The following is a 25,951-nucleotide window of genomic DNA, read 5'->3' as shown; positions in this document are numbered from 1 at the left end:
GTAGGAGGACAGAGGGACTTAGCCCCTGGAGAGATTTGCTGCAAGGCAATCTCCTCTGCGGTAGATAAACAGCAACAGACCGCAGAATGTAAGGGTCTGGATTCCTGCAGAGCAGACGCAGAAACCTGACGCCTAACAATGAGCTTGCTTATCGCATACTTGTAGTCACGGTACCACTGTTCCTGGCGCTCACAGTGGAGAATCTTCACAACGACCAGTGTGCGCCGGGAGGGTTAACAAAAGTCATAAGGCATGAGTGCACACTTGTCTCTTTAAACTGGACAACTACAGATGACTGTGGCACTGCAGTGTAGCTGAAATTGTGCCTCCTAGGTACGACACAAGGGAAAAGCCATTACCCTTTTGGATACACAACTCCACACTCACTATTTGCTGGAAGGGGTGAGTGACCACAGGGTAGATTCAGGCACTTTGTGCAGGACCTCATTCCTACTGTAGTGTGCTTTTCTACAGAATGTGTATGGGAGAGAAGAATCGGGGGGTGAAGGCAAGGGTGATGCTGCCTGTCTTTTTCTGGTGCCTTTTAAGATGGCAAGTTTTGGATCTTGAAGAAAAAAAGTAAAACTTAAGCACACTAGCAATTCAACAAGACTGACATCAAAATCCCCAATAATGTAGCAAAGGAAAACACAAGTGGTATGGAATGAAAATTTTATGAAACCTACAGTGCTGTAATTTTCAGCCCAGGAGAGCAGTATATGTGAGGAATCATTACTGTGTTTCTGAAAGGCACAGGAGTGAGTACAATTCTCCTGCCCCTTCCTCCCAGCAGAGGTAAGCTGTGGTCACATGGGGATTTACTAGGTACAGAAGAAAGGTCTTACCTATTCTTACACAGAAGCATCTCTTGTCTGGTCACCTGCTTTGATTTCTTTTCTCCGATTGGACAGTGCAGTGGGTGGTTTGAATAAGTGTTGGCAAGTAACATTACTTTCACTATGCGCACAGCATTTGCTTGTCTCTGCTCAGCTCCTTCAGACTGAAGGACAGGGGTGGGAGGGCTGCTTTCCTCGCAGGCCAGATGAGTTAAATACTGATGCACCAACAAAATGGTTATAATGTTATTTTCTTTACAGGACTAATCAGCAGAGTGTACCCAGTGGACAAGGTTGTGGATGAAGCCATTACTTGTGGAGAGAAAATAGCTAGCAATTCTAAACTAATTGTGTCTATGGCAAAAGAAGCAGTTAATGCAGGTGAGAAGGTTTATGGGAGAATTCTGATCGCAATTCGAATAAATATGGAACAAATGGTTATTATGCTATATTGGAATTGTCAGTTTAGTATATGTGCATTGATAACTGTTTAAGTTCTTGAAGCCATCATTGTGATGGGATATGCAACAGATCAGGAAGAGACACCAGGCCGATAAACAATCCAACGAGATTTATTGGAACGGGGAACTGGGCAGCACAAATGAGGGTAATGCTACCACGTCCGTTATTAGTCCACAAAGAGTCCATACAAAGGGATCCGACCCGGGGGCGTCGCCCGGTAATATGACACCAGGGAAATATAGAAGTAGTCCTTGGATGAGTTCAATGGATCCAGCAGATGAGGGATACAACAGAGTCCCACTTGGCAGCATCTAACAGTACGCACGGTCACCGGGATCTCGCCTCAGCATAAGATCTCAGCCCTTCGCAGGTCACTACATAACTGACTCGGTCAAAACATGAGTCTATTTTCCTGTGTACTGGGATCAGCCCATTGATGGGGGAGGTTCACACCAACCGTTAACATGTGGCTACATTGAGAAGTTTCCAGAAGCTACCAGCTCCGTTGTGTCTTCCAGGTTTGTGTATTAGATGAGTCCCATGCTGAGAAGAACAAAGACAGAATCCACCACTAGATGCAGTACAAGTGAGGTGGAGCTAGGCCTGATTACATTACAGTCCAGGAACACAGGCTAGGGGAGGAACACGCTGTACAGTCATGATACATGCTCATTGTCTCCCAAGCGAGGTACCAATAACCTTCAGAACTAGCAGGCACATATTACCTCTACAGTGCAGTTAGGAGGCTGTATTACCATTGTAACTGAGACTAATACGTACGTGATTTTAAAATGTCCCCAACTGTTTTTTTTTATAAATAAATGAAGGCCATACAAAATATGTAAAGTAAAAGCCACTGCTACCCTAAACTGCATTTTTTTTAATCAATTCGATGACACACAACTATATATATATGTAAAATGACCACAAGGAAAAGGGGAACATAGCTGAAAATTATTTTAGCGGGTCTCATTACTATTAACAAAAACTTTGAAAAAAAAACAGTATTTACTTACTTTGGCAATATCAGGAGGAAATGTAAATGTGTGTGTATGTATATGTGTATGAATACACAGAGGTTGTGAGTTCTCCTTCCATGGAAGTATTCAAACAGAGGCTGGACAGACATCTGTCTGGGATGATTTATTGACTCCTGATTTGATCAGGGGGTTGAACTACATGACCCAGGAAGTCCCTTCCATCTCTACCATTCTATGATACACACACACTCACACTGGGGGAAATAAGTATTTCATCCCTTGCTGATTTTGTAAGTTTGCCCACTGACAAATACATGAACAGTGTATATTTTGAGGGGAGGTTAATTTTAACATTGAGAGATAGAATATCAAAAATAAAATCCAGAAAATCACATTGTATAAATTATATTAATTTATTTGCATTTTGCAGCGAGAAATAAGTATTTGATCCCCTACCAACCATTATGAATGCTAACTCCTACAGACCAGTTATACGCTCCTAATCAACTCATTACCTGCATTAAAGACAACTGTCTTACATAGCCACCTTTATAAAAGACTCCTGTCCACAGACTCAGTCAGTCAGACTGTAACCTCTACAACATGGGCAAAATCAAAGAGCTTTCTAAGGATGTCAGGGACAAGCTCATAGACCTACACAAAGCTGAAACGAGCTACAAAAACCATAAGTAAGACACTGGGTGAGAAGGAGACACCTGTTGGTGCAATAGTAAGAAAATGGAAGAAATACAAAATGACTGTCAATCGACATCGATCTGGGGCACCATGCAAAATCTCACCTCGTGGGGTATCCATGATCATAAGAAAGGTGAGAGATCAGCCTTAAACTACACGGGGGTAACATGTGAATGATCTCAAGGTAGCTGGCACCACAGTCACCAAGAAAACCATTGGTAATACATTACGCCGTAAAGGTTTAAGATCCTGCTGTGCCCGCAAGGTCCTCCTGCTCAAGAAGACACATAATAATAATCTTTATTTATATATAAGACTAACATATTCTGCAGCGCTTTACAGTTTGCACACATTATCATCACTGTCGTCGATGGGGCTCACAATCTAAATTCCCTATCAGTATGTCTTTGGAATGTGGGAGGAAACCCACGCAAACACGAGGAGAACATACAAACTCCTTGCAGATGTTGTCCTTGGTGGGATTCGAACCCAGGACTCCAGCGCTTCAAGGCTGCAAGTGCTATCCACTGAGCCACCGTGCAGGCCCATCTGAAGTTTGCCAATGAACACCTGGATGATTCTTTGAGTGATTGGGAGAAGGTGCTGTGGTCAGATGAGACAAAACCAGGGGAAGAGTCTTGAGGAGATCATTTGCATATTCCCAGTGCCTTCTGGGATAAGTGAAGACTCTCCGCAAGCTCAACGATCACTGGGTTTTGGCCGTTGCAGCTGAAAAGAGGAAATCTCAATATGGAAGAGGCCAGGAGCCATTTGGTGAGCTGCACTTCTTGCTACATGTTCACAGACTTACCAGTGGAAAAGCCAAACTTCACATGCCACAAATGCAAGCTTGTTTCCCTGTTGGAGGAAAAGTTGTAAAATCTCAGAGAGGTTAGCTACGTTGAAGATCATTAAGGAAGGTGAAAAGTTCTTAGACAGAGCAGAATTATCGCTTCATGTTACAGAAAGAGAAGAAATTCGAAGTGCACCTGAAGAAACAGAGGAATGGAGACATGTGACCCAGAGAAGCAGGAGGATCAGGAGGCAGTCAGCACCCATACTTCTCAGGAACCAGTACCAGGCTCTCACACAGGAAAATGATGAAGAAATACATCAGGATAAGACTTTGCCCACAAACAGCAACCTTGTACGCCTTCAGAGTCCTCCTGGATGTAGAAAGAAAAATGTTGTGAAGAAGAAACGGAGAGTGGTGGTCATGGGGGATTCCCTGTTGAGAGGAACAGAGGCCGCCATCTGCAGACCGGATATAACCTCAAGAGAAATGTGCTGTCTTTCAGGTGCAAAAATTAAAGATGTGTCTGACAGGATATCAGGACTCTTCAGACCTACAGATGACTACCCATTCCTGCTACTACATGTGGGGACAAATGACACCACAAGAAATGACCTGGAATCCATCTGCAGAGAATTTGAAGACTTAGGCAAGAAAGTGAAAGAACTGGGAGCGCAGGTGGTCTTCTCTTCCATCCTCTCAGTGGATGGCCATGGAACAAGGAGGTGGAATAAGATTCTGCAGGTGAACAACTGGCTTCGTCGATGGTGCCGTCAGCAACAATTTGGATTTATGGATCACGGAGTGAATTACCTTTACGATGGACTACTTGCTAGAGATGGGGTGCACCTTACGAAGACTGGAAAACATGTATTTGGAAGTCGCCTTGCTACACTTGTAAGGAGAGCTTTTAACTAGAACAACGTGGGAAGGGAAGCAAAAGACCAGAAAAAGCCATGCACCTGACAAATGCTATTGAGAACTCTGCTATTAGAAGTGGAAAGGAAGAACAAAGACAAAAGAATCTAATTAATAAAAATATTGGAGAACAAGAAACCAATTACAAACTAAAATGTTTCTATACCAATGCACAAAGCATGAGCAACAAACAAGGAGAATTGTAACTACTAACACAGGAAAAGAAATATGATGTCATTGGAATCACTGAGACTTGGTGGGACGATACACATGATTGGAATACAAGACTAGAAGGATACAGCTTATTTGCAAGAAACAGACTTGATAAACGAGGAGGAGGTGTCGCATTGTATGTTAGAAACGCGTATATCTGCACAGAGATTGAAGCTTCAGAGACTGGGAGTTCTGTGGAAACTGGGTAAGAATACAAGGACAGAACAATGGAAAGGACACCATTGTAGGCATTTACTACAGGCCGCCTGTGCAAGCTGAAGATATGGATGAACTCTTTATGCATCAAATGGCCAAGTTCTCCAAAAAATATGACATAGTTGTCATGGGAGATTTCAACTATCCAGACATTTGTTGGGAATCTCTCTCAGGCAAAACTAACAGGTCAAGGAAATTCTTATTCTCTCTTGCTGACAACTTTTATCTTCCAAAAGGTAGGGGAGAAAACAAGGGGAACTGCCACCTTGGATCTAATCCTTATAAACAGGGAGGAAATGGTTGAGGAGGTAAAAGTGGCTGGGACCCTAGGAGGTAGCGACCATGCTATTTTAGAATTTTGGATAACAAGAGGAGGAAGACCTGTGAAGACTCAGACGTCAAGGTTAGATTTCAGAAAGGCAGATTTTAAGGGATTCAGAAAGAGAATTGGAGGGATCCAATGGCTGGATATCCTTAAAGACAAAAATGTCCAGGAAGGATGGGAAATCTTGAAAAATGAAATTCTCAAAGCACAATTGTTAACAATTCCGAAAAGAGGGAAGAATAGGAAGCATTTAAGGAAGCCAGGATGGATGAACACAGAACTTAAGCACATGCTAAAAAGGAAGAAAAAAATGTTTATAAAATGGAAAGAGGGAGGCATATCTAAAGAAGAATATAATGCTGTCTGCAGAACCTGCAGGGCACAAATCAGATTAGCTAAAGCTGACAATGAATTGAGGCTTGCAAGAGATGTCAAAAGCAATAATAAAGGATTTTGGGGATATGTCAAAAGTAAAAGAAAAGTCAAAGATGCTATAGGATTTTTACAGGATGAAAATGATGAAATGGTAAGACAGGATGTTGAGAAGGCCGAACTTTTAAATTCCTATTTTGCATCTGTTTTCTCTCAGAAAGAAAATGTAACATCAACTGTTCTTCACTGTTCTATTAAGGGAATAGAAGAATCCAGGATATCTATAAACAGAAAGATAGTGAGGAAACACTTAGCTATCCTAAATGAATTCAAGTCTCCAGGTCCAGATGAATTACACCCCAGAGTACTGAAGGAGATAGCAGAAGAAATTTTTGAACCCCTCTCCATAATCTTTGAACATTCTTGGAGAACAGGAGAAGTCCCAGAATGTGGATTCATAACTGGCTTAGTGATCGGACCCAAAGAGTGGTCGTAAATGGCTGCACATCCAGTTGGAAGAATGTCTCAAGTGGGGTACCACAGGGCTCTGTCCTGGGCCCTGTATTGTTCAACATCTTTATCAACGATTTAGATGAAGGAATTGAGGGTAAACTGATTAAATTTGCTGATGACACAAAGCTAGGAGGGATAGCTAATACTAGAGAAGAGAGAGAGAGGATTCAAAAAGATATAAATAAACTGGAGAAGTGGGCAGCAACTAACAGAATGGTTTTTAACAGGGAAAAATGCAAAGTACTACATCTGGGCAATAAAAATGAAAAAAGCATATACAGAATGGGAGCAATAGGGCTAAGCAACAGCATATGTGAAAAAGACTTGGGTATACTAATAGATCACAGACTGAATATGAGTCAACAGTGTGATGCAGCAGCAAAAAAGGCAAATGCAATTCTAGGATGTATTAACAGAAGCATACAGTCGAGATCACGTGAAGTCATTATTTACCTCTACTCCTCTTTGGTCAGACCTCATCTGGAATATTGTGTCCAGTTTTGGGCACCACATTTTAAAAAAGACATCAACAAACTGGAGCAAGTTCAGAAAAGAGCGACCAGAATGGTGACCGGTCTGCAACCCCTGTCTTATGAGGAAAGGTTGCAGGATTTGGGAATGTTTAGTTTGCAAAAGAGAAGACTGAGAGGAGACTTAATATCTGTCTACAAATATCTCAAGGGCTGTCACATTGTAGAAGGATCAACTTTATTCTCATTTGCACAAGGAAAGACTAGAAGCAATGGGATGAAACTGAATAGGAGGAGACACAGATTAGATATTAGAAAAAACTTTTTGACAGTTAGAGTGATCAATGAGTGGAACAAGCTGCCACGAGAAGTGGTGAGTTCTCCTCCAATGGAAGTCTTCAAACAGAGGCTGGACAGATATCTGACTGGGAAGATTTAGCGAATCCTGCTTTGAGCAGGGGGTTGGACCAGATGGCCCAGGAGGTCCCTTCCAACTCTACAATTCTATGACTCTATGATTCTGTGACATAAATTGAGGTCTTTGGCATTAACTCAACTCGCCGTGTTTGGAGGAAGAGAAATGCTGACTATGACCCAAATAACACTGTCAAGCATGGAGCTGGAAATGGTATGTTTTGGGGGTGTTTCTCTGCTAAGGACACAGGACTACTTCACCGCATCAGTGGGAGAATGGATGGAGACATGTACCATAAAATCCTAAGTGAAAACCTCCTTCCTTCCACCAGGACATTAAAAATCAGTCGTGTCTTGGTCTTCCAGCAAGACAATGACCCAAAACATACAGCCAAGGCAACAAAGGAGTGGCTTAAAAAGAAGCACCTTAAGATCATGGATTGGCCTAGCCAGTCTCCAGTCCTTACATAGTAACATAGATAGCAAGGCCGAAAAAAGACATTTGTCCTTCCAGTTCAGCCTATATTTTCTCAGAATAAATCCCCAGATCTACGTCCTTCTAAAGAACCTATTTACTGTAAGATACAATATTGTTACGCTCCAGGAAGATATCCAGGCCTCTCTTGAACTCCTTGACTGAGTTCACCATGACCACCTCCTCAGGCAAGGAATTCCAGATTCTCGCTGCCCTGACATTAAAGAATCCACTTCTATGTTGGTGGAAAAACCTTCTCTCCTCCAGATGCAGAGAATGCCTTATTATGACTGACACATTCCTCGGAGAGATATTTGTATTGTCCCCTTATGTACTTATACAATGTTATTAGATTGCCCTTCAGTCGTCTTTTTTCTAGACTAAATAATCCTAATATTGCCAATCTCTCTGGGTATTTTAGTTCCCCCATTCCCTTTATTAATTTTGTCGCCCTCCTTTGTACGCACTCTAATTCCTTTATATCCTTCCTGATCACCGGTGCCCAAAACTGTACACAGTACTCCATGTGCTGTCTAAACAGAGACTTGTACAGAGGCAGTATAATGCTCTCATCATGTGTACCCAGACCTTTTTTTTATGCATCCCATGATCCTGTTTGCCTTGGCAGCCACTGCCTGGCACTGGCTGCTCCAGGTAAGTTTATCATTTAAAGTCCTTCTCCATGTCAGATTTACCCAGTGGTTTCCCGTTCAGTGTGTAATGGTGATATTGATTCCTTCTTCCCGTGTGTATAACCTTACATTTATTATTGTTAAACCACATCTGCCACCTTTTGATCCAAGTTTCCAACTTATCCAGATCCATCTGTAGCAGAATACCATCTTCTCTTGACTGCTTTACATAGTTAGGTATCATCTGCAAATATTGATATTTTACTGTGTAAAACTGTTGTATTGACTGCTTTACATAGATTTGTATCATCTGCAAATATCGATATTTTCCTGTGTAAACCTTATACCAGATCATTAATAAATATGTTGAAGAGAATAGGTCCCAACACTGACCCCTGCAGTACCCCACTGGTCACAGTGACCCAATTAGAGAATATACCATTTATAACCACCCTCTGCTTTATATCACTAAACCAGTTACTTACCCATTTATACACATTTTCCCCTAGACCCAGCATTCTCATTTTGTTTACCAACCTCTTGTGTGGCACGGTATCAAACGCTTTGGAAAAATCAAGATATACCACTTCCAATGAATCATCTTGGTCCAGTCTATAGCTTACCTCTTCATAAAAACTGATTAGATTGGTTTGACAGGAGCGATTCCTCATAATCTATGCTGATATGTAGTTAAATAGTTATTCTCATTGAGATAATCCAGAATAACATCCCTCTGAAACCCTTCAAATATTTTACCAACAATAGAGGTTAGGCTTACTGGCCTATAATTTCCAGGTTCACTTTTAGAGCCCTTTTTGAATATTTGTACCACATTTGCTATGCGCCAGTCCTGTGGAACAGACCCCGTCGCTATAGAGTCCCTAAATATAAGAAATAATGGCTTGTCTAGTACATTACTTAGTTCTCTTAGTACTCATGGGTATATGCTATCCGGACCAAGAGATTTATCTATTTTAGGCTATGTGCCCACGTTAGCATTTTTAAACGCTCAGGAAACGGGACTCCTTCCCAGAAAACGCGCTTTTTTTCTGAGATTTTTGCGTGTTTTTGATGCGTTTTTTCCGCACGTCTTCTGGACTATAGGAAATAGCCAAAAACACGGACCTAAGCGGAAATTAATGAACATGCTGCGTCTTTTACCGCTAAGCGTTTCCTTAGCGGTAAAAAACGCATCCATTGGCACAAAAAGGCCAAACTGCATAAAAATGAATGGGATGCTTCTTTTAATCGTTTTTGATTCGGTTTGACCCTGAAAAACGCATCAAAAACACTTAAAAAAAGCAACGTGGGCACACAGCCTTAATCTTATTTAGCCAGTTTCACACCTTTTCTTGGGGTAAGATATATGGTTTTCTTTGTGTCTTGGCATTTCACCTAGCATTTCATTTTCCACTGTGAATACTGTGGAGAAGAAGGTGTTTAATATATTAGCTTTTTCCTCGTCACCTACCACCATTCAAGGGGCCTACACTATCTCTCATGATTCTTTTTCTATTGATATAGTTGAAGAACAGTTTGAGGTTAGTTTTACTCTCCTTAGCAATGTGCTTCTCTGTTTCCTTTTTGGCAGCTTTAATTAGTTTTTTAGATAAAGTATTTTTCTCTATAGTTTTTTAGAGCTTCAATGGTGCCATCCTGCTTTAGTAGTTTAAATGCTTTCTTTTTACTGTTAATTGCCCCTCTTACTTCTTTGTTCAACCACATTCGTTATTTCTTTATTTCTTGTCCCTTTATTCCCACTAGGTATAAACCGTTTACAGTGCCTATTTAGGATGTCCTTAAACATTTCCCATTTATTTTCTGTATTCTTATTTCTGAGGACATTGTCCCAGTCAACCAGATTAAGGGCATCTCTAAGCTGGTCACACTTTGCCTTCCTAAAGTTCATTGTTTTTGTGACTGCCTGATAAGTACCAATAGCCAAAGATACGTGAAACTGTACGATATTGTGGTCGCTATTTCCTAGATGCCCGACGACCTGCAGATATGTTATTCTGTCAGGTCTATTATAGTATTTGGTCTAAAAGTGCTGCTCCTCTGGTTGGAGTTTGCACCAATTGTGAAAGATAATTTTTCTTGGTTATTAGTAGAAACCTGTTACCTCTATGGGTTTCGCAGGTTTCTGTTTCCCAGTTAATATCTGGGTAGTTAAAGTCCCCCATAACAAGGACCTCATTATGGGTTTCAGCTTCATCTGTCTGCCTTAGTAGTAGACTATCCATTATTTCTGTTATATTTGGGGTTTTGTAACCGACCCCAATGAAAATTTTGTTGCTATTTCTCCCTCCATGTATTTCGACTCATATGGACTCAACATCCTCATCCCATAATATCCTGCCTCAAAGTGGACTTTACACAAGACTTAACACCTCTCCGATTTTTACGATCCTTTTTAAACAGACTGTAACCCTGTAAGTTAACTGCCCAGTCATAGCTTTCATCTAAACATGAATCGGTTATTCCCACTATGTTATAGTTCCTTGTAGATATTACTGCTTCTAGTTCTTCCATTCTGGTGTTTGCGAGCATGCAGCTTAGAGGATTTTGTTTTGTTCCAGTCTCCTCCCTGTGGATTGTTTTAGAAATTTTCTTACCCCTCCCTTCCGAGTATGTCATCTTGGGTCTTCTTTGCTGCACCTCATATCCTTCATCAGTATATTTTCTGGCTTCATGTTCGAGTGTAATGTTTTTCTTCCTGTCCCCTCTTCTAGTTTACCGCCCACCTGAGGAGTGTAACGAGTCTTCTGGCGAATGTATGTTTCCCAGGTTGTTGAGGTGTTCTCCATCTCTGATGATGAGTTTATCGTACAGGTAATTCACTCCATGGTCCAGGAATCCGAATCCTTGTTGACTGCACCATCGTCTTAGCCAGTTGTTGGCATCAAGGATACTGTTCCATCTCCTTGTGCCTTGCCCATCTACTAGAAGGATAGAGGGAAAAACTACCTGTGCATCCAGTTCCTTTACCTTCTTGCCCAACTCTTCAAAGTCCTTTCAGATTGTCAGTAGGTTTTTCCTTGCCGTGTCATTGGTGCCAACATGTATCAGAAGAAACGGGTGGACGTCCTTGGAACTGATGAGCTTTGGTGTCCTATCATTCACATCCTTGATCTTCACACCTGGGAGGCAGCATACTTCTCTTGCGGTTATGCCCGGTCTGCAAATGGCTGCTTCTGTGCCTCTCAGTAGTGAGTCTGCCACCACTACCACTCTTCGCTTCTGTACTTTTTGTTGTCACTTCTGAGTGTTGCTATGTGCTCTTCTTTGCTTGCTGGTAGTGCCTCATCCTTAGGTGTGCCATCTTCGTCCCCCACAAGGTTTTGGTATCCATTTCTCAGTTGTGTGGTTGGTGATGTCTCCATGGTCTTCTTGCTTCTTTTGGTCACATGCTTCCACTCATCTCCTTTTCGAGGTTCCCTGACACTTTCTTCACCTTCTGTGACCAGTAGAGATGCTTCTGTTCTGTCTAGGAAAGTCTTCATTTTCTTTGAGTTTCAAAGTTGCAATTCTTTCTTCCAGACCCTGCACCTTTTCTTCTAAAAGGGCTAGTAGTCTACAATTCTGGCAGGTGTAGTTGGATTCTTTTTCTGATCTATGTGTGAACATGTAGCACATGTTGCAGCTCACCATGTATGTTGTCATATCTGCCATGTTGCTCCTAGATCCTGCTGACTTGCTGTGTCTTCCTTATTGTGTTATCTATTGTGTGTATCCTTCTTGTGTAATGTGCTGTGTGTTTTCCTTCTTGTGTAATCTACTCAATCAGCCAGACTTTCTTGCAATAATGTCCGAGAGGCCGTAAGGTGCACAGATTGGCGATGCTTTCCAAGCAGCTGGTTCCGGCTGTACCCAACGATCTTCTTGCTGAGGGAGAATCTTCACTTTTCCCAGAAGGCACCTGGAATATGCAAATAGTCTTCTTCAAGCTTCAATCCCTGGTTTGGCGATGCTTTCCAAGCAACTGGTCTCGGCTGTACCCAATGTTCTTCTTGCTGAGGGAGACTCTTCACTTTTCCCAGAAGGCACTTGGAATATGTAAGTTGTCCACTTCAAGCTTCATTCCTATAGAAAATTTATGGAGGGAGTTGAAGCTCTCAGTTGACAAGTGACAGCTTCAAATCTTAATGATTTAGAGATGATCTGCAAAGATGTGTGGATCAAAATTACTCCTGACATGTGTGCAAACCTCATCAACTACCAAAAAGTCTGACTGCTATGTTTGCCAACAAGGATTTTGCCACCAAGTATTAAGTCTTGTTTGCCAGATGGATCAAATACGTATTTCTCACTGCAAAATGCAAATAAATTTCTGTAATTTATACAATGTGATTTCATGATTTCTATCTCTCAATGTTAAAATTAACCTACCCTTAAAATTAGACTGTTCATGTCTTCATTAGTGAGCAATCTTACAAAATCACCAAGGGATCAAATACATATTTCCCCCACTGTATATATGTGTGTATTTATATATGTATACTAGTTGAAGAGCCCGGTGTTGCCCCAGGCATAGTGACTAAATGTGATTAGTTATAACAAATATAATGATTATATATATATATATATATCTACTATATAATTACCAATTTTTTAAGGGTTAACTATATTGCAGTTAAATCTTGAGGTGTAACTATATTCACAAGGGGTTAATTAAGGGTGGGAGTTCATAATTAAGGGTTTATAAGGGGCAGCTGGTTGGGACTCAACTCCTTTTGGACGTGCATTGAGCAGCAGGGTGGTGTACTGGTAAAAGGGAAAAAAAAATCTTTTAAATCTTCTGCCTGAGCGAGTGTGAACAAGCTGAGTGTGACCTGAGCGTAAGTTCGAACTGTGGTAAGTGTGTGACTTGAGATTCAGTGACATTGGATTCATGGAGTTTCCAAGTGAGGTATTACTGAATTGCTGTTATATTTTATTAATACTTTTTATTTATTTTTGCTTATCTTATTGTCTGGTGCAATCCCCATTAAGATGTGCTCCACTATTGCCAATGCCATCCAGTGCACGTCTTGCCGCATGTATGAAATCCTTGAACAGCCGGTCGAGGGTGCATACTGCTGTGCGAGATGTGAGCACGTTTGCATTTGGAAGCTCAGATACTGGATCTAAATGTGCAGCTGGCAACACTGAGATCCATAGACAATATGGAAAGGAGTCTTCTGCTCACTGAGCAGACGCTCAATGGGATAGATGAGGGGGGATGCTAGGTTGGAGCTGCAGGACAATGAAGCAGCTAGCTGGGTGACAGTTAGAAGGCGGGGTAGAGGGAAGAGCACCAGGGAGGCTAGTCCTGATCTGACACACCCCAATAAGTTTGCTAATTGGCAGATGAGGGGAGTGTTAGTGCAGGAGTAGCACTGCTGCAGCAAGGCATGTCCTCTGAAAGCCGAAGGAGTGTCTGCTCCAGTAAGGGGGGAAATAGGAGAGCAGGGCAGGCCAGACAGGTTCTGGTAGTGGGGGACTCAATTATTAGGGGAACAGATAGGGCAATCTGTCACAAAGACAAGGATCGTCGAACGGTGTGCTGCCTACCTGGCGCTCGAGTCCGACACATCGCTGATCGGGTTGACAGATTACTGTGAGGGGCTGGTGAGGATCCAGCGGTCATGGTGCACATTGGCACAAATGACAAAGTTAGAGGTAGGTGGAAGGTCCTTAAAGATGATTTCAGGGAATTAGGCTGTAAGCTTAAAGCAAGGACCTCCAAGGTGGTATTTTCGGAAATACTTCCTGTAACACGTGCCACGCCAGAGAGGCAATGGGAGATTAGGGAGGTTAATAAGTGGCTCTGGAATTGGTGTAGGAAGGAGGGGTTTGGGTTCCTGCAGAACTGGGCCGACTTCTCAGTTGGCTACAGGTTCTACGCTAGGGACGGGCTGCACCTCAGTGGGGAGGGTGCAGCTGTGCTGGGGGAGAAAATGGCTACAAGGTTGGAGGAGTGTTTAAACTAGGGACGGGGGGAGGGTATTCCTTTTAAAGGAGGGTAAGACAGTGCAGATAGAGACCTGGGTGCAAATAATGAAATTGGGGGTGGCATGGGGGGTGGGATTAGAACAGTTAATAATTTAAGAAAGAATAGAGGTACAGAGAGATACATAAAGTGCATGTATACTAATGCCAGAAGCCTCGCCAACAAAATGGAGGAATTGGAGTTAATGTTGTTGGAACATAATTATGACATGGTGGGGATATCTGAGACATGGCTGGACGAGAGCCATGACTGGGCGGTTAATTTACAGGGCTATAGTCTGTTCAGAAATGACTGTACAAATAAACGAGGGGGAGGCGTGTGTTTATATGTAAAATCATCCTCAAAACAAAATCCTTCGTGATAATATATATGAATCTAATGAAAATGTAGAGTCCCAGTGGGTAGAGATAAGGGGAGGGGGGAAAAATAATAAATTACTGATAGGGGTTTGTTATAAGTCTCCAAAAATAATGGAAGCAACAGAGAATATCCTCATAAAGCAAATAGATGAAGCAGCGACTCAAGGAGAAGTCATTATTATGCGGGACTTCAACTACCCTGAAATACATTGGGGAACCGAAACCTGCAGTTCCAGCAAAGGTAATAGGTTTTTGACAACTATGAGAGACAATTACCTTTCATAACTGGTTCAGGACCCAGCAAGAGGGGGGGCACTGCTAGACCTAATATTAACCAACAGGCCAGACCGCATATCAAATGTAAGGGTTGGGGGTCACTTGGGTAATAGTGATCACAAATTAATAAGTTTTCATGTATCCTTTAATAAGATGTGTAGCAGAGGGGTTACAAGGACACTAAACTTCAGTAAAGCAAATTTCCAACGGATGAGAGATGATCTTGGTGCAATTAACTGGGACGATATCCTGAGACATAAAAATACACAAAGAAAATGGGAGACGTTTATTAGCATCCTGAATAGGACCTGTGCACAATATATACTGTATGGGAATAAACATGCGAGAAATAGGAGGAAATCACTATGACTAAATAGAGCTGTAAGGGGTGCAATAAGAGATAAAAATAAAGCATTTAGAGAATTAAAGCAAGTAGGTAGTGATGAGGCATTAACTAAATACAGAAGATTAAATAAATTCTGTAAAAAGCAAATCAAGACAGCAAAGATTGAGACAGAGAGACTCATTGCCAGAGAAAGTAAAAATAATCCCAAAATATTCTTTAACTACATAAATAGGAAGAAACCAAAAAATGATAGTGTTGGTCCCCTTAAAAATAGTCTGGGTGAAATGGTGGATGAGGAAAAAGCCAATATGCTAAATGACTTTTTTTCAACAGTATTTACACAAGAAAATCCCATGACGGATAACATGGTCAGGGATAAAAATTCTCCATTAAATGTCACCTGCTTAACCCAGCAGGAAGTACGGCGGCGTCTAAAAATCACTAAAATTGACAAATCCCCGAGCCCGGATGGGATACACCCCCGAGTACTGAAGGAATTAAGCACAGTCATAGATAGACCATTATTTTTAATCTTTAAAGATTCCATAATAACAGGGTCTGTACCACAGGACTGGCGTATAGCAAATGTGGTGCCAATATTTAAAAAGGTGACAAAAACTGAACTCGGAAATTATAGGCCAGTAAGTTTAACCTCAACTGTGGGTAAAATCCTGGAGGGTTTTCTAAGAGATACTATACTGGAGTATCTGGAGAAGAATAACCTCATGTCCCAATATCAACTTGGGTTTAAGAGGAAGGTTCCTGGCAGACTAATCTGATAAGCTTTTATGAAGAGGTAAGTTCCGGACTGGACCAAGGGTATGCAGTGGACGTGGTGCACATGGAGTTTTCAAAAGCTTTTGATACGGTGGCACACAAAAGGTTGATACAAAAAATAAGAACAATGGGGATAGGGGAAAATATGAGTAGGTGGGTTAAGAGCTGGCTCAGGGATAGGAAAAAAAGGGTGGTTATTAATGGAGCACACTCGGACTGGGTCACGGTTAGCAGTGGGGTACCACAGAGGTCAGTTTTGGGCCCGCTTCTTTTTAACATATTTATTAATGACTTTGTAGGGGGCATAGAGAGTAGAATTTCAATATTTGCAGATGACACTAAACTCTTCAGGGTAATCAATACAGAGGAGGACAATTTTATATTACAGGAGGATTTACGTAAACTAGAAGCTTGGGCTGATAAATGGCAAATGAGCTTTAATGGGGATAAATGTAAGGTCATGCACTTGGGTAGAACGAATAAGATGTCTAATTATGTGCTTAATTGTAAAACCCTGGGCAAAACTGTCACTGAAAAAGACCTGGGTGTATGGGTGGACGACAAACTCACATTTAGTGGCCAGTGTCAGGCAGCTGCTGCAAAGGCAAATAAAATAATGGGATGCATTAAAAGAGGCATAGATGCTCATGAGGAGAACATCATTTTACCTCTATATAAGTCACTAGTGCGACCACACTTAGAATACTGTGTACAGTTCTGGTCTCCGGTGTATAAGAAAGACATAGCTGAACTGGAGCAGGTGCAGAGAAGAGCGACCAAGGTTATTAGGGAACTAGGGGGTCTGCAATACCAAGACAGGTTATTACACTTGGGGTTATTTAGTTTGGTGAATCGAAGGCTTAGGGGTGATCTTATTACAATGTATAAGTATATGTGGGGACAGTACAAAGACCTTTCTAATGATCTTTTTACTCTTAGACCTGTGACGGGGACAAGGGGGCATCCTCTACGTCTGAAGGAAAGAAGGTTTAAGCATACTCACAGACGCAGATTCTTTACTGTAAGAGCAGTGAGACTATGGAACTCTATGCCATATGATGTTGTAATGAGTGATTCCCTACTAAAATTTAAGAAGGGACTGGATGCCTTTCTTGAAAAGTATAATGTTACAGGGTATATACACTAATTTCCTTAATATTGCGTTGATCCAGGGAGCTAGTCTGATTGCCGTATGTGGAGTCGGGAAGGAATTTTTTTCCCCAATGTGAAGCTTACTGTTTGCCACATGGGGTTTTTTTTGCCTTTCTCTGGATCAACATGTTAGGGCAGGTTAGGACAGGATATTGGTTGACCTAGATAGTCTCCCTTTAACCTTAATAACTATGTTACTATGTAATAAACTCTGTCACACACTTCCAGCGCTTGTCGCTTCCACAATGCACCGCGACCGGAAGTACACCGACTGCCATATTGGAACACCCAAGTTATGGGTATTCCGATATGGCGGCCGGGATTCATATCCCCTGCCAAGCCGCGCGTGCACTGCTCATTGACATTAATCCTAAAAGTCAATGTCGACCCCTTAATGAACCTTGCTACATACCTTAGGATAAAAGCCAAACCGGAATCTCAATTTACAGACTCTGTATTTTGGGGTGCTGCCCATACATATATATACTGTGTATGTGTGTGTGTGTATCTGTATATATATATATATATATATATATAAAATCATGTCACAAACAAGACTAAGATTATTTGAATGATCAAATACGGGACTATGGATTTCAGGAGTGCGTTTTATATCTACCATTTCATTTTCACAGTCATCAAAGAAAATAAATACTTATTGTCTATATTTTTCCACAGCATTTGAATTACCTTTGTCAGAGGGTAACAGACTTGAAAAGCGACTTTTCCACTCAACATTTGCTACTGTAAGTGTGATGACTATGTGTAACATAATGGTGTAGAAAATGCATCATTTAATACTTGTCATTTAATTTTGTAGGATGACCGCAAAGAAGGAATGACTGCTTTCTTAGAGAAGAGGAATGCAAAATTTAATGACCAATAAAAATGAACCATTGGGTTAACTTCACGTGTTTTTAAAAATTATAATCTTCCAAAATAATAAAATTTGTCAGTTGATCCATGATGCTCTTTCTTAATTTCTCTAGAGAGAATGTCTTCCAGTGCATCCTCCCCTTTGGAATTTAACATGTTTTGCTACCTCACCACCTGGAATTTCACTGTTTTTTTTATTTTAGGGTTTGCATGAGTTCATGTTAAGAACATGCCTACAACTGTGATCATTTGGTTTTCGTAATATTTTATTTTTATGAAAACAACAAATTGAATTAAAATAGAGGAGCAAGAGAAGCTGACTACAAACCAAAATGTCTAAACAACTGAACTGATCATGGGAAACAAACAAAAATTGGAGCTGCTAACCAGGGCTGTGGAGTCGGAGTCGTGGAGTCGGAGTCGGTGCTCATTTTGGTGGAGTCGGAGTCGGAGTTGGAGTCGGTATAAAATGGACCGACTCCGACTCCTAAAATATATAATAAATTGGGTACAGTAATTCAATGCAGGATGTGCTGAATATTTTTTCATAGGAGTTTGGGAAAGTTATGAAATGTCCTATAAATGGCTGTTATATTCCTGATCTAAGGCTACATTCACACACAACGTTTTTCCTGTGTTTTTTGAGGATACGTTTTTCAGCTGCAAAAGCTGATCATCTTTTTAAAAAAACTGCATCACCTGAAAGGTTTTTGAGCTCATAGATAATGTTTTCAATAGCAAAAGCAGATTAGAAATCTGCTCTATCTATATATCCATTTATCCATATCTGTCTATCCATATCGTATCTGTACCAAAAAGAATGAAAACCGGGTAGTACACCAATATATATTCTGTTCTATCTAAACATCTTGATTATTGGATCATAAAAATGATTAAATGTCTGAGGTTCACATTGTACTACAATAAATTTTTCACTTAAATATAAGCAATGTGTGTGGGAGTCGGAGTCGTGGAGTCGGAGTTGGAGTCGGAGTCGGTGTAAGGGAAATTGAGGAGTCGGAGTCGCAGGTTTGGCTTACCGACTCCACAGCCCTGCTGCTAACACAGGAAGAGAGATATGATGGTCATAGGCATTAGACATGAGCGAATATCGTCGGCTCCCTCCTTATTCGGCAAGCTGTAGCGCTTACCAAAGAAGCTGCAGTGGGAACCCAAATACCTGGATCGCTCCCAATAATCAAGTGTCTAGCACCGCAGCTTGCATGTGTTGCGGCTGTGAGTCACAACACATGCATGAAGAGTCTGTGTGACTGTCACACAAATGCAACACATACAGCTGCAGCACCGGACACCTGATTATCGGGAGCTATCCAGGTATCACGGTTCCCGCAGCAGCTTCTTTGGTAAGCGCTATAGCTTGCCGAATAAGGAGGGAGCCGACGATATTCGCTCATCTTTAATAGGCATCACTGAAACTTGGTCTGATGATACCCATGCTTGGAATACAAACCTTGAAGGCTACAACTTATTTATTAGAAACAGGGTTAAAAAAGATGGGAGGAGGTGATATCTCCACAGAGATCCAACTTCAGAGACTGGTAGTTCTGTAGAAACTGTGGTAAGAATTCAAGAAGAGAAGAACAGAAAGGACACTAATGGAGGTGTTTACTATAGGCCACCTGGACAGACTGAACATATAGTAACATAGTAACATAGTTATTAAGGTTGAAGGGAGACTTTATGTCCATCTAGTTCAACCCATATCCTATCCTAACTTGCCCTAACATGTTGATCCAGAGGAAGGCAAAAAAACCCCATGTGGCAACAGTAAGCTTCACATTGGGGAAAAAAATTCCTTCCCGACTCCACATACGGCAATCAGACTAGCTCCCTGGATCAACGCAATATTATGGAGACTAGTGTATATACCCTGTAATATTATACTTTTCAAGAAAGGCATCCAGTCCCTTCTTAAATTTTAGTAGGGAATCACTCATTACAACATCATATGGCAGAGAGTTCCATAGTCTCACTGCTCTTACAGTAAAGAATCCGCGTCTGTGAGTATGCTTAAACCTTCTTTCCTCCAGACGTAGAGGATGCCCCCCTTTCCCCGTCACAGGTCTAAGAGTAAAAAGATCATTAGAAAGGTCTTTGTATTGTCCCCGCATATATTTATAAATTGTAATAAGATCACCCCTAAGCCTTCGATTCTCCAAACTAAATAACCCCAAGTGTAATAACCTGTCTTGGTATTGCAGACCCCCTAGTTCCCTAATAACCTTGGTCGCTCTTCTCTGCACCCGCTCCAGTTCAGCTATGTCTTTCTTATACACCGGAGACCAGAACTGTATACAGTATTCTAAGTGTGGTCGCACTAGTGACTTATATAGAGGTAAAATTATGTTCTCCTCATGAGCATCTATGCCTCTTTTAATGCATCCCATTATTTTATTTGCCTTTGCAGCAGCTGCCTGACTCTGGCCACTAAATGTGAGTTTGTCGTCCACCCATACACACAGGTCTTTTTCAGTGACTGTTTTGCCCAGTGTTTTACAATTAAGCACATAATTATACAACAATATGGATGAACTCTTTTTACATCAGATGCCTCTGTTCTCAAAAAAGTATGACATAGTGATCTTGGGAAATTTTAACAATACAGGTATTTGTTGGGAATCTCTCTCAGGCAAAAGTGCTGGGTCCAGAAAATTCTTATCTTCTCTGACAACTTTATCTTTCAAGAGGTAGAAGAGAGATCAAGAGGATCTGCAATCTTGGATGTAATTCTTACCAACAGGGAGGAAATGGTATAGGAAGTAAAGGTGGCTCGGAATTCAGGAAGCAGCAATGATGCGGTCTTTGAATTTTGGATTACAACAAAACGAAGACCAGTGAAAACTCAGACTTTAAGGTTGGACTTCAGAAAGGCAGATTTTAATAGAATCAGAAAGAGGGTAGGAAAGATCCAATGGCTGGATGTTCTAAAGGACAGAAATATCCAAGAAGGATGGGAGATTTCGCTAAATAAAATTCTCACAGCCCAAATGATATCAATCCCGAAAAGAGGGAAAAATTGGAAGCATTTAAGGACACCAGGGTGGATTAACACAAAACTTAATCACTTGTTAAAAGGGAAAAAAAAATGTATATCAAATGGAAAGAGGAGGGCATATCTAAAGAAGAATATAATGCTGATTGCAGGGAATGCTGGGTAAGAATTAGAAGAGCTAAAGCCAGTAATGAAGTAAGGCTTTCAAGGAAGACCAAAGGCAGTAAAAAAGGATTTTGGGGTATGCCAAAAGCAAAAGAAAAGTCATAAATGCTATAGAACTTTTACAGGATGAAAAAAGTGAAGTGGTCAAAAATGATGTGAAGGCCGAACCTTTAAATTCCTTTTTTGCATCTGTGTTCTCTAAGAAAGCAAATGTAACATCAACTGTTCTTCACGGTGCCATCAAAGGAATAAAAGAATGTCCACTATTGATAAACAGAGAGATGTTGAGGGAACACTTGGCTAACTTAAATGAATTTGAACACCCTGGCCCAGATGAATTACATCCTACGGCACTGAAAGAGTTAGCAGAGGAAATTCCAGAACCACTAGCCAGAATCTTTGAAAAATCCTGGAAAACAGGAGAAGTCCCAGAATACTGGATATGTATTTATCTTCAGAAAAGGAAAGAAGACGAAGCCAGGAATTTACAGGCCAGTGAGCCTCACTTCTATACCAGGAAATATATTTGAACAAATTCTTAAACATGTATACAAGTACTTGGATAAGAATGCAGTAATTAACAAGAATCAACATGGTTGTAACAAACAAGTCATGGCAGCCTAATCTAATTTCCTTCTATGACAGAATTACTGACTGGGTGGATCAGTGAAATGCGGTAGATATAGCATACCTTGACTTCAGCAAAGCATTTGATAAAGTATCTCACACTATCCTTATTAAAATAAACAATACCAAGTATGGGATTGACGAGGCTATATTTAGGTGGATTCATAACTCACTCAGTGATCGTACTCAAAGAGTGGTAATAAATGGTTGCACATCCAATTGCAAAAGTGTTTCAAGTGGGGTTCCACAAAGTTCTGTCCGGGGCCTAGTGTTCAATATTTTTATTAATGATCTAGATAAGGGGACTGAAGGTAAACTATTCAAATTTGCCAGAGATGCAAAGCTAGGAGGGATAGCCAACACTAGAGAAGACAAAAAAAATGATTCAGAAGGATCTAGGTAAATTTGAACAATGGACAGCGACTAATAGAATGGTATTTAACAGAGAAATGCAAGATTCTACATCTGGACAAGATAAACGAAAATTACATTTACAAAATGTGAGAAATTGAACTAAGCAACATCACAATAAACTTGGGTATACTAATAGATCACAGACTGCCCATGACTCAACAGTGTGATGTAGCAGCAAAATGGCAAACAGCATTTTAGGATGTATTAACAAGCATAGAGTCTAGATCAGGTGAAGTAATTATCCCCCTCTACTCCTCCTTGGTCAAGCCTCATCTGGAATACTGTGTCCAGTTCTGGGCACCACATTTTAAAAAGACATTGAAAAATTGGAGCAAGTTCAGAGAAAAACTACCAGAATGGTAAGCGGACTGCAAAGTATGTCGTACAAGGAGCGGTTAAAGGATCTGGGAATGTATAACTTTCAAAAAAGAAGGCTAACTGGAGACTTAATAGCTGTCTACAAATACCTGAAAGGATGTCAGTGTAGAGGGATCATCATTATTCTCTTGCACATGGAAACATGTGAAGCAATGAAATGAAACTGAAAGGAAAATTCAGATTAGATATTAGAAAAAACTTTGGCAGTGAGGGTGATCAGAGTGTAACAGGCTGCTATGAGAGGTGGTGATTTCTCCTTCAACGGAAGTTTCAAACAGAGGCTGGACAGACATCTGTCTGAGATGGTTTAGTGAATCCTGCATTGAGCAGGAGGATGGACACAATGACCCTTGAGGTCCCTTCCAACTCTAACATTGGAAGTGACATCATGATTCTATGAAATAGCAAAACATAGAAAACTATAAATCTAGCATTGCTGTAATCATGTTGACCCAATTAACAAATTGGTCTTATCACTTTTACCACACGGTTGTCATGATCCAGGTTGGATCTGACAGAGTAAATGCACAAGGTAACCTTTTTTTTCCCTTGGCTGTGTGCCAAAGGTAGTTTTTCCCCCGGTGGCCATTAGGGTCATTACACTCGGGTTACCTTAGTTTGTGCACGTAATTATGTTACAGGTGTGAGTGCTCTATAAGAGAGTATCAGCTGTGTTAATCACTGTTGGTGATAAAGTATTCATTTGCAAGCAAGCCTGCGTGAAGGATGGAGCTAAATGAGAGTCACGGGCAGCTCAGTGAGATTCCTGGAGTGTCAGCTATGGTGTCTGCAAGGAGTGCTTGCGTGGTGGAGTCGCAGTTATGATGTCAGCAGGGAGTTTGTGCATGGATTGATGGAGTGGCAGCTACGGTGTAGAGCTGCACTTAAAATGCTGGACTTGGTTGCTGAGAGCTGGACTCAAGCATGCTGGACTTTTTGGCAGAAAAGCTGGACTCATTTGCGGGACTCTGTTTCTGGACAGCTGCACGCAGGTGTGGACTCTGTTTGCTCCAAGGCCGCATTATGATGCTGAGAAGATCCGTTTCTGGACAGTGCACCCAGAAGTTGGACATGGTGGAGGAAAAGATGCGCACGCAGGTGGTGGGCTCTGTTGCTGGGAGCGTAAGCAACAGAGCAAAGCTAAGTGGTGTTCCCCTGTTTTGTCACTTTTCCTTATGTGTGTTTAGTGAAAGAGAATTGGAGGGATCCAATGGCTGGATATCCTTAAAGACAAAAATGTCCAGGAAGGATGGGAAATCTTGAAAAATGAAATTCTCAAAGCACAATTGTTAACAATTCCGAAAAGAAGGAAGAATAGGAAGCATTTAAGTAAGCCAGGATGGATGAAAACAGAACTTAAGCACATGCTAAAAAGGAAGAAAAAATTTATAAAATGGAAAGAGGGAGGCATATCTAAAGAAGAATATAATGCTGTCTGCAGAACCTGCAGGGCACAAATCAGATTAGCTAAAGCTGACAATGAATTGAAGCTTGCAAGAGATGTCAAAAGCAATAATAAAGGATTTTGGGGATATGTCAAAAGTAAAAGAAAAGTCAAACATGCTATAGGATTTTTACAGGATGAAAATGATGAAATGGTAAGACTGGATGTTGAGAAGGCCGAACTTTTAAATTCCTATTTTGCATCTGTTTTCTCTCAGAAAGGAAATGTAACATCAACTGTTCTTCACTGTCCTATTAAGGGAATAGAAGAATCCAGGATATCTATAAACAGAAAGATAGTGAGGAAACACTTAGCTAACCTAAATGAATTCAAGTCTCCAGGTCCAGATGAATTACACCCCAGAGTACTGAAGGAGATAGCAGAAGAAATTTTTGAACCCCTCTCCATAATCTTTGAAAATTCTTGGAGAACAGGAGAAGTCCCAGAAGACTGGAGAAGAGCAAATGTTGTTCCTATCTTCAAAAGGGGGAAGAAGGTGGACCCAGGCAACTATAGGCCGGTGAGTCTGACTTCTATACCAGGAAAGATCTTTGAACAAATAATTAAACAACATGTATGTCAGTACCTGGATAAGAATGAAGTGATTAAACAGAGTCAGCATGGGTTTGTAACTAATAAGTCATGTCAGACTAACTTAATTTCCTTCTCTGACGGAATCACTGATTGGGTGGATCAAGGAAATGCTGTAGATATAGTATATCTTGACTTCAGCAAAGCATTTGACAAAGTATCTCATACAATCCTTATTGAAAAAATGACTAAGTATGGAATGGACAAGGCAACTGTTAGATGGATTTATAACTGGCTTAGTGATCGGACCCAAAGAGTGGTCGTAAATGGCTGCACATCCAGTTGGAAGAATGTCTCAAGTGGGGGTACCACAGGGCTCTGTCCTGGGCCCTGTATTGTTCAACATCTTTATCAACGATTTAGATGAACGAATTGAGGGTAAATTGATTAAATTTGCTGATGACAGAAAGCTAGGAGGGATAGCTAATACTAGAGAAGAGAGAGAGAGGATTCAAAAAGATATAAATAAACTGGAGAAGTGGGCAGCAACTAACAGAATGGTTTTTAACAGGGAAAAATGCAAAGTACTACACCTGGGCAATAAAAATGAAAAAAGCATATACAGAATGGGAGGAATAGGCCTAAGCAACAGCACATGTGAAAAAGACTTGGGTATACTAATAGATCACAGACTGAATATGAGTCAACAGTGTGATGCAGCAGCAAAAAAGGCAAATGCAATTCTAGGATGTATTAACAGAAGCATACAGTCTAGATCACGTGAAGTCATTATTTCCCTCTACTCCTCTTTGGTCAGACCTCATCTGGAATATTGTGTCCAGTTTTGGGCACCACATTTTAAAAAAGACATCAACAAACTGGAGCAAGTTCAGAAAAGAGCAACCAGAATGGTGACCGGTTTGCAAACCCTGTCTTATGAGGAAAGGTTGCAGGATTTGGGAATGTTTAGTTTGCAAAAGAGAAGACTGAGAGGAGACTTAATAGCTGTCTACAAATATCTAAAGGGCTGTCACATTGTAGAAGGATCATCTTTATTCTCATTTGCACAAGGAAAGACTAGAAGCAATGGGATGAAACTGAATGGGAGGAGACACAGATTAGATATTAGAAAAAACTTTTTGACAGAGTGATCAATGAGTGGAACAAGCTGCCATGAGAAGTGGTGAGTTCTCCTTCAATGGAAGTCTTCAAACAGAGGCTGGACAGACATCTGACTGGGATGATTTAACAAATCCTGCTTTGAGCAGGGGGTTGGACCAGATGGC

The 25,951-nt window shown here is 41.0% G+C and overlaps 1 protein-coding gene across 2 annotated transcripts in view; it reads left to right on the top strand.

Moving 5' to 3' along the window:
- Positions 1 to 18,177, top strand: part of ECHS1 (enoyl-CoA hydratase, short chain 1) — a 329,387-nt gene extending 311,210 nt beyond the window's left edge. For both annotated transcript variants that reach the window (XM_073586319.1, XM_073586318.1), the window contains exons 6-8: positions 1,098 to 1,217; positions 17,896 to 17,963; positions 18,038 to 18,177. In XM_073586319.1, the coding sequence (XP_073442420.1) occupies positions 1,098 to 1,217; positions 17,896 to 17,963; positions 18,038 to 18,103 (254 nt within the window). In that variant the 3' untranslated portion in view covers positions 18,104 to 18,177. The remainder of the gene's footprint in view (positions 1 to 1,097; positions 1,218 to 17,895; positions 17,964 to 18,037) is intronic.
- The last annotated feature ends 7,774 nt before the right edge of the window (positions 18,178 to 25,951 follow it).

Source organism: Dendrobates tinctorius, unplaced genomic scaffold (genome assembly GCF_039654945.1).
Source record: "Dendrobates tinctorius isolate UK_male_01 unplaced genomic scaffold, ASM3965494v1 ptg000092l, whole genome shotgun sequence".
Lineage (NCBI taxonomy): Eukaryota > Metazoa > Chordata > Amphibia > Anura > Dendrobatidae > Dendrobates > Dendrobates tinctorius.
Note: the sequence above shows the minus strand (reverse complement) of the source record. Positions and strands in the feature narration are given on the sequence as shown.